This window comes from Bos javanicus, chromosome 1, assembly GCF_032452875.1.
Source record: "Bos javanicus breed banteng chromosome 1, ARS-OSU_banteng_1.0, whole genome shotgun sequence".
Classification (NCBI taxonomy): Eukaryota; Metazoa; Chordata; class Mammalia; order Artiodactyla; family Bovidae; genus Bos; species Bos javanicus.
In genome coordinates, this window is record NC_083868.1 from 112,081,269 (window position 1) to 112,097,762 (window position 16,494).

Genomic DNA, 16,494 nt, shown 5'->3' on the forward strand with positions numbered 1-16,494 from the left:
GGGGACTTCCTTGGTAGCTCAGTTGGTAAAGAATCCGCCTGCAATGCAGGAGACTCTGGTTGGATTCCTGAGTCGGGAAGATCTGCTGGAGAAGGGATAGGCTACTCACTCCAGTATTCTTGGGCTTCCCTGGTGGCTTAGCCAGTAAAGAATCCGCCTGCGATGCAGGAGACCTGGGTTCAATTCCTGGGTTGGAAGATCCCCTGGAGAAGGGAATGGCTACCCACTCCGGTATTCTGGCCTGGAGAATTCCATGGACTGTATAGTCCATGGGGTCTCAAAGAGTTGGACACGACTGAGCAACTTACACTTCACACCTTCCTTCATAAACTTCTGCTCCATCAAAACAAAGCTGTTCCTGTGTTCATAAAACACACTTTGCTAATATAAAATCTTTACTAGAATGATGGGTGATAGGAAAGCCCATCTCTTCATCACTATTGAAGTTTTAGTTGCCATACAGAGTCCCCCCCTACCCCACCTTTCTATGAGGTCTTTGTGGTCACTAGGGCAAAAATGCCATGTTCCTTCTCAGAACCACTGTTGTGTGGTCATTTGTGCCTTTTGCAGGCAGCTGTGCAGACCAGGGTAGGTTATTTGAGGACATGCCTTTGTTAGCCTAATGCGGTCTTTGCTGATGTCAAGGGCCAGCTCTTTTCCATCTCTGCATCTCCTGCAGGACCTGAGGACCTCTAGTGCCTCATTCACTGGGTATATTAAAGATATTCATACATGTGATGTTAATATAGGGAAATTCAATAACCTCTCCTGATGTAGCCTTTTTTCCCCTCCAATTTCCCTTTGTATTTATATTGCTTTGCCATTACAAGATTTTGTGAAAATGAATGTTATTACTGAAAAACTGCCTGTTCTGTATTTTAAGTATAATAACCTCTTAGTAACAAATTTGCAAGCAGAAAAAAATGGGTCTTAAACTTTTAGTGAGGACTAGGGGAATTGTTTTGGTGGAGAAGTATTCCTTACCTTTGGATGGGTTGGCCTCTAACAAGTGGTTGAAGAGTTCACAGAAGAATGTTGGACACTGGGAGAGGGGTTAGGAGCTGAGAAGGAGAGGAGAGGTGGGCAGAGCTTGGGCCATTAGCTTCAGGTAAAACAAGGGACCAAAAAGCTGTGCTGCTAAGCAGACTTCTAGGAAATCTGAGTCCCTTGATCATCTAAAAATTGTACAAGTTATCATCTGGACACAAGCAGATCTTTTTTATCCAAAACAGTTGAAGTTAGTTGTCATCTTAAAGTAATTACAGTGCCTAGTCATGGCACAGGTCAATAGTGAGTTCCCTCCAATTACATAGGGGTGCAGAGATAGGAAAGAAATTTTATCTCAGAATAATCCTTGCTTCCAGAGATTTCTACAGCACTCTTTTCCCCTCAGTGAAGGAAGTGATTTAAATAGCATATTCTTGCTCAAATTTACCTGTGTATTGGGTTGGCCAAAATGTTTGTTCAGATTTTTCCAGAACATCATATGGAAAAATCCACACAAGCTTTTCAGTCAACCCAATAGATGTAGAAAACCTAGTCTCCAAAAGACCTGAGTTTGAATCCTGCCTCAGTTACTTACTGGCTTTGTAACCTGGAGCAACTTATTTAATTTCTCTAAGCATCAGATTCTACATCTCTGAAATGGAAATGATGATAACACTATAAGGTTGCTGAAAGTTGAATGCAGCCATAGTCATCATTATTTTATGGGATTGGTGGAGGGCTGGCGGGAGATGGACAAAACTGGTACAATAAGTTTAACTCCTTATGGGTAGTTGAGAGAGAAATTATAGCAGCAATGCTGGTTTGAGTGAAGGGTGCATTCTAAGTGACTCTGTGTTTAAGAGATATGATTTCCATTGCTTAATTCTTTGCAGAATAATGGGACCACTGAGCATCAGGTGGAATCTTTCATAAGGAAAAAACTGGAGTCGCTGTTAAAAGAATCTCAAATTCGAGACAAGGAAGATCCTGATAGTTTCACAGTGAGGGCACTCCTGAAGGCCACGCATGAAGGCTTAAATGCACACCTGAAGCAGGTATACAATTCCCTCTTGTGCTTGTCCTCGACAGGAAAAAGAAAGCACCTCATGCTTTGTTTCTGATCATCTGTCTCTTTTTGGAATGCTTCTCCAGTTTCTTCCATTTCTGCCCTTATATTGTGGGAAAAATGAAAGTCTCCTCCTGCAAAATGATGTTAGAAATAGTGAATAATAGATTAAAGGGCATGGGTTGGGGTAGACCTGCTTCACTGGGATCCTTGGGACAAAGCCCCATGTCCCTGCAGTCACCCTTTGGTGAGTGCTCAGGTGAGGTTGAGGGCTCATTCAGGCGGCCTCCATGCCCTATTGATCACACCTCCTAAATGTGTATCTGTCCACCTCTCTTCTCTATGGCATGTCCTCATTCAGGCTAATGTCAACTCTCACTTAGACTTCTCTTGCCCTCTTTCAATCTAACCTCCTCTCTGAAATCAGCAAAAGATTTTAAAAATGCAAATCTGATCATGTCACTCCACTGTTCAGAATTTTTCAGTGGCTTCCTGTTATGCTTGGGATAAATGACAGACTGTTTAACAGGGCTTTCAAGGACCCACATAATTGCATTCTCACCTACCTCTCCAGTCTCATATCTCCCCATTTCCCCTGTCACACCACCATCCACAATTGTCACACCAGCCACAATCATCTAACTGCCTTGGTCTTCCTCACTTTCCATTTTCTCTACTTGAAACACTCCATTCCCACATCTACTCTAGCTAACTTCTACTTAGGCTTTTAGATTCCAGCATCTATGTGGTATTCTGAATAAGTCTTGCCTTGACCCCTAGATTACGTTAGTTATCCCTTTTATATTGTTGATGGTAGTCTGCTGTATCTTCTTTTTAAAGAAGTTTATTTGCAATTACTTGTTCAATATTGATCTTCTCAACTAGACTATAAGATCTCATGAAGGCAGGAACCATGTCAGTCTTGATAACCATTATTTTTCTGACTTGTCTAGTGCCTGGGACTTGTTATGACCCTCATGCATAGTTGTTGAATGAATGAATGGTTTAGGCTCTGGGTGAGATTTTTATTCTTCCTCCTGATAAAGTACAAATGGGCAAGGGAAAGAGATGGTGGGTTTATTGATGTTATCATGGCAGGACATTGAGGGCATTTATTCTGGCTCAAAGGAGATCCATGTGGTCTCTGGCTAAGCTGATAGCAAAGGCCTCCCCTGCTACTGCTGTCTGTCCTCCAGGGCTCAGCATGCCCCAGCAGAGGGAAGATCATTACCCTTGGATCTGAGTGACCACTCAGCATTGGTGGTTACTTTCTAGACCCTACAGAAGTCCAGCCATTCAAACATCTTGTTGATTCTCAGGTCTGTTTTGCTTCCAAACATAGAAAAACCTCATTCAAAATGGCTTAAATAATGAAGAAAGATGTTGGGTTAGGTAGGTGGCAAGTTCATTTGCAGAATGGCCTTCAAGGTGGGCTTAATTCAGAGGCTAAGCAGGGTCATCAAAGACATGTCTTCTGTTCTAGCTACCATGTAATTAGCATTATCCCCTGTCAGTTTTCCCCTCTCCTGGTGGTTGTAGGGTGACTGCCAGCAGGCCCCTGAACTATGTGTTTCTTGGTCCAAGCCCGGAGAGAGTGAAACACTGGATATGCCTCATCCAACAAACCAGAATTTGTACTGACTTCTGGACGGGCAGCTTAGCTCATTTGATGACCCCTGAGCTGATCCCTGTGACCTTGTGTATGTGTTCTCCTTGGAACAGTAAATCAGCATGGGCATAGGATAACATTGGCTTGCTGATGCCAATGATCACTTATCCCTGGAACTGGCACTTCTGAAACTCCATGCTGGATGGGCAGAATGAATTGTTGGGGGACAAACAGAATGTCAATTATAGCATCACTGCCCTACAGTTTATCATACAGTTTTGTGTTTTCTTAAACATTTCTGTAAATAGCTGTAAGCCTCACCCCTTCCTCCCTGGCCTCCAGCCTCTATTTTCAACCACACAAATGTCTGTTAAATCACATTTGGTTTGCCCAGCTTGATTTTTCTGCTTCTTGTTCCTGGTGAACTCTCTTTGGCTAATCTGGACCAATCACTTCCCCTTATGCTTTTGGAGAAGTCTTTGCTCCATCCTGGATCATCCCAACTGGAAAGGCAACAGCAGGTCTTAGAGATTTGTGAAGAGACAAAACAGGTTCATCTTTCTTTTATAGAAGAGATCCTAATGGTAATTTCCTCATCAAGTAAGATGGCAGGGGACTTCATATTTCAGATATATGGTAGGACAAAGCTCATCCTCCTTTTTCTTGTTTTTTACTCTCCCTTAAATCTGGGTGACTGCAAGAATGCATTAGACTTGCATAAAGTAAATGGAGCCTGTGACTTAAACTGACTACAAAGTGTTAAGATTTTTTAACCCTGCTGTCATGTTAGTTTTTCAAATATGGTTTTGACTCAGTGGGCAAGCAAAGACAGGTTACTGTTGAGAGAAGTCTGTCTGTGTCAGATACATATGCATATGTGAAGCCAAGCCTGAGAACATGCTGTGGGGTTCAGGACGACACTCATGTCAGCTTCGTTCCCCCCGGATCAGCACCCAGCAGTGCAGTAGAGTGTGCTACTCTGCCATCTTTTTCCTGGAGATCCCTGACATAAAATAGCAATGAAATCTCATCCTTTACACTGGAAGAACTTAGTATATACAGGAAGGATGCTTACCTTAAGTCCTTGAATCCACCCCTTTTTTACATCCCAGTTCTGGTCATCTGGGTAGCCTTAATAGGTCCTTAAATAGACTTTTCCAGCTCTCCCAAGGTCCCACCTCTCCATTCTCTCATTTATACAACTACTACCGTAGTGATATTTCAGAAATACGTGTCTGACCATGTTATTTTTCTATCGTAAACCATTCAGAAGCTGTTCATAGCTTGGAGGATAAAGTTCACATTGCAAGCTATAGCCCAAAAGACGATCCAACCCCTGCTCTGACTGGTCAACTAATGCATGTGTATAATATAAACACACACACCCCGCTTAGTTTCCTGGAAGGTACCATGTTTACAGCATTTGGCCTTTGTGTTCACACTTTCCTGGGCCACAGCACCCTTCTTTTTCACATCATGTTGACAATGTCTACCTATCTCTGGCTTTAGCTTTTGTAACATGTGCCCTTAGAAGTCCTTCTTAATCTGCCTTCTCTGTCATGAGGCAGCATGCTGGACCTTCCCCATCATAGTCTTGTTCAAGTGTGTTATGATCATTTGTGTTCATCATTAAAGTGCAAGCCCTGGGAGGAACAGGGTCTGCCCCTCTCTTGCTTGCTGTCTCCCTTGTATACATGTCAAGTTCTTACCATGATGTCTGATCCATTAATTCACTTAACAGTGTGGTGTTGATGCTCAAGGAGAGGTCAAGTTGGGGAGAGATATTTGTATATACTTTTACATAAAGAGGGAATATAGAGTAGGGGAGAGGTAGCAAGTCAGACAGGAGACTTAGAACTATACAGAATCCCTGTTTTATCATCAACTGGCTTTGCAACTTTGGGCATGTTATCTAACTTTGCTATACTTTAGTTTTTATTATCTGTAAAACTGGGATTTTAATTACAGTTGTCTCTAGGCATGGTTGTATATATTAGAATTAGAGAATATATGTAATGTACTTGGTATAGTCCTTGGGGCATAGTAGGTGCCTGTTAAATACATGACGTTATACCTCAACCTGCCTGGGACAGCCCCACTTCATACCTGTTGTCCCAGTGTCATTACTAAAAGTGCCCCATTTTATTCTTCAGAGTCTTGTTTTGGACAATAGATGACATGTTCCCCTACTGAGGAATGAGCTACTAGAACTAGAAAGGAACTCAGAGGTTAATTGGTGTATTCTTCCCCGCAACTCACAGATAAGAGAACTGAGGTCAAGAGAGTGAGTTTTGCCAAAGACCTGTGACTACTTGGTGGCAGAATTGAGTCTTCTAACTTGGAGAGCAGAGTTACCTCTATGCCACATCTGAACTACTTTCTTAATTCCAGTGTTTTTGAAGGGTTAATGATCAGCTTTAATAGATCTTCAAAGGCAGTCAATACATATAAACCAGCTAATATGTATAAACCTGTAAACCCGCTACCCACCCTTCTCCAGCATTTTCTGAACTACCTCTTTCCCCAACCCAGCCTCCCTCTTCTGAACTGCATCTTTAATTAGTTTCTATAGATATATGTAGATGCTCTCCCTGACCTTTTGATTTGGGGTGGTTTTGCTCACCCACCCACATTCTTCCCTTTTATGAGATGATCTCTGTTCAACTGGAAGTCCTAGGAGGCAGGGAGGGCCTATAGGTGTCCCCCTAGATCATGTGAATCACCTAATACATATTTTTAGGGATGGCAATTGGATAAGAGCCTAAACCCTTTTAGCAGGGTGGCTTTCTGTCCCCTGGGGTACAGACCTCTAGCCTGTGCATGTCCCCCTCTCTGAAGACGGACACAGCACCTGCAGGGAAGTGGAGGGCAGAGCAGGAGGAAATGAGCAGCACTTGCTTGCTGCCCACCTGGAGGCAGAAGGAGAGAGGGGCCCCATTCCCTTCCACCAGAATTGAGGACGAAACAAAAACAAAGAAGATAAACAATCGAACAATCGTATTATGCTTTATTTACTCAGCATCCAGATGCAAAGGAAAGTGGAAAGAAAGCACATGGACGATCCCTCATGACCAACTTCGGAAAACATAAGGTAAATGAATTAAGAGTGATAATTTGCATAACTCAGTTAATTTAAAGAGTCGAGAAGGTAACAGGAGGATATCATCATGACCTTGGAATAACTGTAGATTCCTTAAACAGGACCCCAGAAAAGGAAAAGATTGACAGTGAAACTACTTTAAAATTTAAGAACTTCTGTTCATCAGAAGTATGAAAGAGCAAATAGCATACTGGGAAATAATATTTTCACTACACTTATCACACAAAGGACTTATATCCTGAATATATTAAAATATCTCTACAAATCAATAGAAAGCACCCTAATTTTTAAAAAATGAGCAAAAGACTTAACTGTGCTTCACAATAGAAGATATTCAAGTGACTGATATGGAAAAACCCTGATCAGCCCTGGGGAATGTAAATTAGAATGATGTTGAGATTCTGCATACATCCTCCACAATAACACCCTCACAGTATCTACTCAACCACTCTGAACCATGAGTGGCTTATCAGCTCTATTGTTAGGTGTGTGTCATGAGACTGAAGCAATGATATTTATAGGGGTCTTATTTGTAATAGTACAAATAGGAAACAGTTCAAATGTCTATCGATGATCGAATGAATAAAAATGATAGTGTATTCGTGTAAGAGAATATCAGCAATGAGAATGACAAAACTACAACTACATGCAGTAGTGTGATCTTTGTAAATATGACATTGAGCAAAAGAAGCCAGACCCAGAAGAGTGCATATAGTTTGAGTCCATTTATATGAACCTCAAAAATAGGCTAAAAAAAATCTATGGGGTTAAAGTCAGGATAGTAGTTACTTCTGGGGAGAAGGTGATGACCAAATGGGAGAATCTGAAGATTTTGGGGCAGATAATATTTCATTTCCTCATTTGGGTGGTTTCACATGTGGAAAGTCATCATGCTCTACACTTACAGTTCTTGTACTTTTCTAAGTGTATGATACGTCAATAAAAAGGTAAAGCAGTTATTAAGTGATGAATTTTATGCATGAGTTTTCCCAAGGCCATTTCTTGTACTTTAAAGAACGTTGTACCTAGAATTTCCTGCCCATCAACAGGATAATTTATTAAAAGTTTGGACAAAATAGTCATAATAAACTGAAAACAATAAAAATGTCCTCCCATATAGACTGCTTAAGTAAATTATGATTCATTCACACAGTGGACAATTATGCCATTGAAAGATGATCTCTCTAAAGAGTTCAACATGCAAAACCTTAAAAAAGTAAGATGAAAACTGATTATATGGTATACTAATGATGATGTATCAAAACTTCATATAAAGAAAATATATCATCGTTTCTCCAAATACCTGTTGTTGATGATTATTACTTATTTCTGCTTTTTGCATTTTATATTTTAAAATGAACCTGAGAAATAGATTTATTATTTTTGTAACTCTTCAAATTGCTAACTGTATATGGAATTGAAGAATATTTCATTTCTTGATTACAACTACTCATTTAAATTAAAATTATTTTCCAAAGTAAAGCTTTTATGGAGTGCTTCAGCTACTACAGAATCAGACTTTATTATGTCTTAAGTCATAAGAATGAATGTCCTCAAGACTTTATAGGTTATTTTTTAAAAAGTTAATAGTATTTTAAACTGAAAGTTTATACAAAGTTTATACAATTTTCCATGCCATCTTATTTAACCACCACAAAAATAGTAATCCTTTAAGATAGATGTTATTTTTCTGCCCTTTAGAAAAAGTACAATAAGAAACTTGAGAGATTAACTGATTTATCAGCTTGGTGAGAGGCCAGTCTGAAACAGGAGCTCATCAGATGCTTGGGTTCCCACTCCAGGTACACTGTTGTCCTCAAGGCATAACCAAGACCTGAGAAGGTTCCAGACTAAATTGGCGCCTTGCTGTCAGTGCAGTAGAGTGCACTTATGGCAATAGTGTGGCTTGCTTTTTTGTTGATTATGAATGAGGAAATCTGGAAGGCAATTTGGTCCCATGGTAATGTGGGGATGGAATCCCTTTCCTTTTCTAAGACATGTTCCCCAGATGTCCAAGGTACTTGTCTAAAAGTTTTACCTTTGTTTGTAGAAGCTGAGTTTTTGGTGACATGGTTTTCTGCAGTTGGGTCCCTCCCCATTGTTTGTGTTGTTGAGATATGTGTTGCCAAATATTGGATTTATTTCCAATGTTGTGGGGATGAAACTGCATCATTGCTAAGGTTTTGGGTCTAACAGCTAATCTGTCCAAAGACATCAGGTTAGTCCTACAGTCTTTCAGCCTGAATGCCATAGGTAATAATCTTCATTCTGCTCTAGAAATTAAAATGGGTCAAAATCTCAAAAGAACAGTTTGACTTAGATGAGTTTTTGAGTCCATACTAAACAAAAGCAGGAATGGTAATTATTCATTAAAAAATTACTGCTTTTGTCTTTTTTTTTTTTTTTAAATAAAATCTGCCTTTTATAAGTAATTCAAAAGGAACAGTGAGCTTTCTATATGAGGACATTTTATCCCCTACAATCATTTAAATATATATTACAACTTGACTCTACCCCTCATAGAAACCTTTAATGAATGACTAATAGTCTAAGATCTATATTTTATGTGCCTTAGAAGTCAGTTTTACAGCATGAAACCATCAGTTTTGCCTTGATTATTTTAAGATAATTTTGGCCAAAGACACTCTTGTTATTAGGCTTCCCACATGGGTCAGTGGTAAAGAAACTGCCTGCCAATGCAGGAGCCACAGGAATGAGGATTTTATCTCTAGATTGGGAAGATCCACTGGAGTAGGAAATGGCCACCACTCCAGCTTTCTTGCCTGGGAAATCCCATGGACAGAGGAGCCTGGCAGACTACAATCCATAGCGTCCCAAATGAGTCAGACACGGTTTAGTGACTAAACAGCAAATGCTTGTTGCTAAAGCAAGCTGCAATGTTTGGTCAATTCTTTTCCTCCAGGTTACTGTCCTTGTGTGTCTATGTATATTTTAAAGTTCATTTCATTTTCTGTATATTATAGAGGTACCTGATGCAATGAGTTTGTGTTAAGTTTGCTCTGATTTTTCTGGCAGAAAACCACAAAATCACGGTCTAAATCTTATAGTACTGATGATGAGGAGGACGCACAGCAGAATCCTGGCAAGGAAACTGGCCAGCTGCACCGGTAAGAAAACTCCCCATGTTTCTTACTCAGGCTCCCAGGACCTCTCTATCCCCATCAGCTTGGCTGGTTAGTTGTATGTATCTGGAAAATCAGATCACAAGGTAAAGGGCTCAGTGCAGTGGGACATGTGATCAGGATATGAGATGATAATATATGTAGGGGATTTTACAGCCTGATGCGCAATGGGCTCTTAATAAATGCTGGCTGTAACAGGCAAGAATCCCTTAGAAGAAATGGAGTAGCCCTCATAGTCAACAAAAAAGTCCGAAATGCAGTACTTGGATGCAGTCTCAAAAATGACAGAATGATCTCTGTTCGTCTCCAAAGCAAACCATTCAGTATCACGGTAATCCAAGTCTATGCCCTGACCAGTAATGCTGAAGAAGCTGAAGTTGAACGGTTATATGAAGACCTACAAGACCTTTTAGAACTAACACCAAAATAAGAAAAAAGATGTCCTTTTCATTATAGGGGACGGGAATGCAAAAGTAAGAAGTCAAGAAACACCTGGAGTAACAGGCAAATTTGGCCTTGGAGTACAGAATGAAGAAGGGCAAAGGCTAACAGAGTTTTGCCAAGAGAACACACTGGTCATAGCAAACACCCTCTTCTAATAACACAGGAGAAGACTCTACACATGGACATCGCCATATGGTCAACACTGAAATCAGATTGACTATATTCTTTGCAGCCAAAGATGGAGAAGCTCTATACAGTCAGCAAAAACAAGCCATAGGAGCTGACTGTGGCTCAGATCATGAACTCCTTATTGCCAAAGTCAGACTTAAATTGAAGAAAGTATGGACAAACACTAGACCATGCATGTATGACCTAAATCAAATCCCTAATATTATACAGTGGAAGTGAGAAATATGTTTAAGGGACTAGACCTGGTAGAGTGCCGGATGAATTATGGACAGAGGTTCATGGCATTGTACAGGGGAAAGGGAGCAAGACGGTCCCCAAGAAAAAGAAATGCAAAAAAGCAAAATGGCTGTCTGAGGAGGCCTTACAAATAGCTGTGAAAAGAAGAGATGCAAAAAGCAAAGGAGAAAAGGAAAGATATACCCATTTGAATGCAGAGTTCCAAAGAATAGCAAGGAGAGACAAGAAAGCCTTTCTAGTGATCAATGCAAAGAAATAGAGGAGAACAATAGAATGGGAAAGACTAGAGATCTCTTGAAGAAAATTAGAGATACCAAGGGAACATTTCATGCAAAGATGGGCTCAATAAAGGACAGATTGCAATAGGTGAACCGTGAACTTCCGGATGTTCAAGCTGGTTTTAGAAAAGGCAGGGGAACCAGAGATCAAATTGCTAATATCCGCTGGATCATCGAAAAAGCAAGAGAGTTCCAGAAAAACACCTATTTCTGCTTTATTGACTATGCCAAAGCCTTTGACTGTGTGGGTCACAATAAACTGTGGAAAATTCTTCAAGAGATGGGAATACCAGACACCTGACCTGCCTCTTGAGAAACCTATATGCAGGTCAGGAAGCAACAGTTAGAACTGGACATGGAAAAACAGACTGGTTCCAAATAGGAAAAGGAGTACGTCAAGGCTGTATACTATTACCCTGCTTATTTAACTTATATACAGAGTACATCATGAGAGACGCCAGGCTGAAAGAAGCACAAGCTGGAATCAAGATTGCCAGGAGAAATAATAACCTCAGATATGCAGATGATACCACCCTTATGGCAGAAAGTGAAGAGGAACTAAAAAGCCTCTTGATGAAAGTGAAAGAGGAGAGTGAAAATGTTGGCCTTAAAGCTCAACATTCAGAAAACGAAGATCATGGCATCTGGTCCCATCACTTCATGGGAAATAGATGGGGACAGTGGAAACAGTGTCAGACTTTATTTTTCTGGGCTCCAAAATCAGTGGAGATGGTGACTGCAGCCATGAAATTAAAAGATGCTTATTCCTTGGAAGGAAAGTTATGACCAACCTAGATAGCATATTCAAAAGCAGAGACATTACTTTGTCAACAAAGGTCCGTCTAGTCAAGGTTATGGTTTTTCCAGTGGTCATGTATGGATGTGAGAGTTGGACTGTGAAGAAGGCTGAGTGCCGAAGAATTGATGCTTTTGAACTGTGGTGTTGGAGAAGACTCTTGCGAGTCCCTTGGACTGCAAGGAGATCCAACCAGTCCGTTCTGAAGGAGATCAGCCCTGGGTGTTCTTTGGAAGGAATGATGCTAAAGCTGAAACTCCAGTACTTTGGCCACCTCATGTGAAGAGTTGGCTCATTGGAAAAGACTCTGATGTTGGGAGGGATTGGGGGCAGGAGGAAAAGGGGACGAGAGAGGATGAGATGGCTGGATGGCATCACCGACTCAATGGACGTAAGTTTGAGTGAACTCCGGGAGTTGGTGACCCCAATTCATGGGGTCGCAAAGAGCCGCACAGGACTGAGCGACTGAACTGAACTGAACAGAAGAAGATTTAAGAAGAGGTGGCAAGAATGCACAGAAGAACTGTACAAAAAAGATCTTCATGATCCAGATAATTCATGATGGTATGATCACTCACCTAGAGCCAGACATCCTGGAATGTGAAGTCAAGTGGGCCTTAGGAAGCATCACTATGAACAAAGCTAGTGGAGGTGATGGAATTCCAGTTGAGCTATTTCAAATCCTGAAAGATGATGCTATGAAAGTGCTGCATTCAATATGCCAGCAAATTTGGAAAACTCAGCAGTGGCCACAGGACTGGAAAAGTCAGATTTCATTCCAATCCCCAAAAAAGGCAATGCCAAAGAATGCTCAAACGACCGCACAATTGCACTCATCTCACACGCTAGTAAAGTAATGCTCAAAATTCTCCAAACCAGGTTTAAACATTATGTGAACTGTGAACTTCCAGATGTTCAAGCTGAATTTAGCAAAGGCAGAGGAACCAGAGATCAAATATCCACTAGATCATCAAAAAAGCGAGTTCCAGAAAAACATCTATTTCTGCTTTATCGATGCCAAAGCCTTTGACTGTGTGGATCACAATAAACTGTGGAAAATTCTGAAAGAGATGGGAATACCAGACCACCTGACCTGCCTCTTGAGAAATCTGTATGCAAGTCAGGAAGCAACAGTTAGAACTGGACATGGAACAACAGACTGGTTCCAAATAGGAAAAGGAGTACATCAAGGCTGTATATTGTCACCCTGCTTATTTATCTTATATGCAGAGTACATAATGAGAAACGCTAGGCTGGATGAAGCACAAGCTGGAATCAAGATTGCCGGGAGAAATATCAATAACCTCAGATATGCAGATGACACCACACTTCTGGCAGAAAGTGAAGAAGAACTAAAGAGCCTCTTGATGAAAGTGAAAGAGGAGAGTGAAAAAGTTGGCTTAAAGCTCAACGTTCAGAAAACAAAGATCATGGCATCTGGTCCCATCACTTCATGGCAAATAGTTGGGGAAACAGTGGAAACAGTGGCAGACTTTACTTTTGGGGCTCCAAAATCACTGCAGATGGTGACTGCAGCCATGAATTTAAAAGACACTCCTTGGAAGAAAAGTTATGACTAACCTAGATAGCATATTAAAAAGCAGAGACGTTACTTTGCCAACAGAGGTCCATCTAGTCAAAGCTATGGTTTATCCAGTGGTAATGTCTCGATATGACAGTTGGATATAAAGAAAGCTGAGTGCCGAAGAATTGATGCTTTTAAACTGTGGTGTTGGAGAAGACTCTTGAGAGCCCCTTGGACAGCAAGGAGATCCAACTAGTCCATCTGAAGGGAAATCAGTCCTGAATATTCACTGGAAGGACTGATATTGAATCTGAAACTCCCATACTTTGGCCACCTGATGCGAAGAACTGACTCATTTGAAAAGACCCTGATGCTGGGAAAGATTGAAGGTGGGAGGAGAAGGAGACGACAGAGGATGAGATGATTGGATGGCATCACCGATTCAATGGGCATGAGTTTGAGTAAACTTCAGGAGTTGGTGATGGACAGGGAGGCCTTACGTGCTGCAGTCCATGGGTCAGAAAGAGTCAGACACAATTGAGCGACTGAAATGATCTGAACTCTAACATCTGTCAGGTAAAATGTATCTTCGGAGGAGAAGGGCCACATGAACTAGCACAAAGGAGCTTTACAGGAGATTGAAGTAGAAGACAGATGATAAGCACATGAGAAGAGCTGGGAATCTGAAATCAGCCAGACTTCAAACTCTTGTTCCTCCAACTTTTACATGGGGCTATGTAGGCTCCTCATTTGTATCTATTTCATAGGGTCACTCTAAGGATTAATGGACTTCAACTGTTTAGCCTGATGAGCCCTACCCCAATTAACTAAGTGCTGAAAAATATCAGCTGCTGCTCTATTATTTGTTGTTGAGTCATTAAGTCGTGTCTGACTCTTGTGACCCCATGGATTGTAGCCCACTGGGCTCCTCTGCCCATTGGGTGCTCCAGGCAAGAATACTGGGGTGAGCTGCCATTTCCTCCTCCAGGGGGTCTTCCTGACCCTGGGATCAAACCCATGTCTCCTGCATTGGCAGGCGGATTCTTTACCACCGAGTCACCAGAGAGGCCTGCTTTATAATTGCTGGTAGAATTTGGGATGAGTAAAATGATCACAATTTTAGAACCCAAATTGTGATACATGATTTGATATAGGATTTTCTGGAAGATTATACATACAGTAAGTCTCACAAAGGAATATAAATTATATGCTTCATAGATAGACAGATATACAAACATGTGCACATCCACGCACACACCTTGGCTTTATTGAAAGACTAAAGCAAAATTGGAGGCATAGAGGTCCTGTAGGAAAGAATCACTTAATGTTGAATTCAATTTTGTATTTGAGCCTCACTTCAACAGAATGTCCATATATAAGATAGTAGCTAATTAGTAAGGGCAAAGAAGATGTGTATGGTCCTTACCCTTAGGGTACAGAAAATCCAATATGTATAAATAGTTAAAGGACATAAGAGAATAGAGTCACTTTCCAGGAGACCTCTGCTGTGAATGTTCTCAAATATAAGTTTGACAAAGGCTCAACTCTGAATCATCTTCCAACACAGGGATCAAACCCACATCTCTTATGTCTCCTATTTTGGCAGGTGGGTTCTTTACTGCTAGTGCCTCCTGGGAAGCCCAATAGCCAGGGAAGCTATCAAATAAAGTCATGTTCCATGCTTCACTTAAATTAATTAGAAATTTGCCAGTAATAGCTACCAAGGCCCAAGCAGCTATGACTGTAGCCTTTTGGGACTTCAATAAACTAACTCAATTTTTAGATAAGAATTAAAAAAAGCAAACTGTATGTAGAAATTCTCTGTAATATGGAGTGTCTTGGGGGTTTTACTTGTCCTTTCTAGGCATGGCTTCCCTCACATTCATTTATAATCATTTGCTTTCACAAAACCAGATTTTTCACCTATGGCTACAGAATTTCCTAATTACATGGTAAAGGAGGAACATGGACTGTTTCTTCCCATTGATTTTTATTCCTGTTTGTGCTCATGTCTTCTTTCTCAAATGCGTTATTGACACATTTTGACTTTAATTTTTTTGTTGAATGTTTATAAATATCATCATGATAAGAATTTTTGTCTGATTTGTTTACTATTTTATCTCCATTAGGTGCTCAATAAATATTAACAGAGTGAACAAATCTATATCATCACTATCTAATTCCAGAACATTTCACCACAACAAAAAGAAACTCTACCATTAGCAGAGATTTCCCATCCCTCTTTCCCCTAGCCCCTGATACCAACTAATCTACTTCTTTTTTTTTTTTGGCTGCACCCTGTGGCATGTGGGGATCTTAGTTCCAAGACCAGGAATCAAACTTGTGCCTCCTGTTTTGGGAGTGTAGAGTCTTAACCATTGGACCACCAGGAAAGTCCCCCAACTAATCTGCTTTTTGTCTCTATAAATTTGCCTTTTCTGGACATTACCTATAAATGGAATCCTACCATATTTGGCCCATTTTGTCTGACTTCTTTCACTTAGTATAATATTTCCAAGATTCACCTGTGTTGTAGAATGTATCAGTACTTCATCATTTTTATTGTTGAATAATATTCAATTGTATGAATATATTGCACTTTATTTGTTCATTAGCTGAAGGATATTTAGGTTGTTTTTACGTTCTGGCTATTATAGATAATACTGCTATGAACATTCATTTCTAAGTTTTTTCTGTAAATATAGGTTTTAATTTCTCTTGGGTATATAGTTAAAAGTGGAATTGCTGAGTCACATGGTAACTGTTTCATTTTTTGAACTGTCAAACTATTGGCAGTTGAAATTGAGCAAAGCAATTGAGCCATTTAAAATTCTCCAGTAGTGTGTGAATATTCCAATTTCTCCTCATCCTTGCCAATGCACATTATTACCTGCCCTTTTGGTTATAGCCAACCTAGTAGACATGAATAGTATCTCATTTTAGTTTGGTTTGCATCTCCTCAATGACTAGTGAGCTTCTTGTCATGTTCTTATTGGCCATTTGTGTATATTTGGTGAGGGCTGAAGTTTTTAATGATTATATGTTTTCTGGGAGGAGAAAAGTGCTTCTGTAAAGGGAATGTGTTATTCTGTGGAGAATTTACTGAGGCAAAGAGTAAGT

The 16,494-nt window shown here is 40.4% G+C and overlaps 1 protein-coding gene across 1 annotated transcript in view; it reads left to right on the plus strand.

Moving 5' to 3' along the window:
• PLCH1 (phospholipase C eta 1) overlaps positions 1–16,494 on the plus strand; it is a 253,512-nt gene that overhangs the window by 207,975 nt on the left and 29,043 nt on the right. The window contains exons 12-14 of the mRNA XM_061418010.1: positions 1,881–2,042; positions 6,682–6,753; positions 9,799–9,890. Of these exons, the coding sequence (XP_061273994.1) occupies positions 1,881–2,042; positions 6,682–6,753; positions 9,799–9,890 (326 nt within the window). The remainder of the gene's footprint in view (positions 1–1,880; positions 2,043–6,681; positions 6,754–9,798; positions 9,891–16,494) is intronic.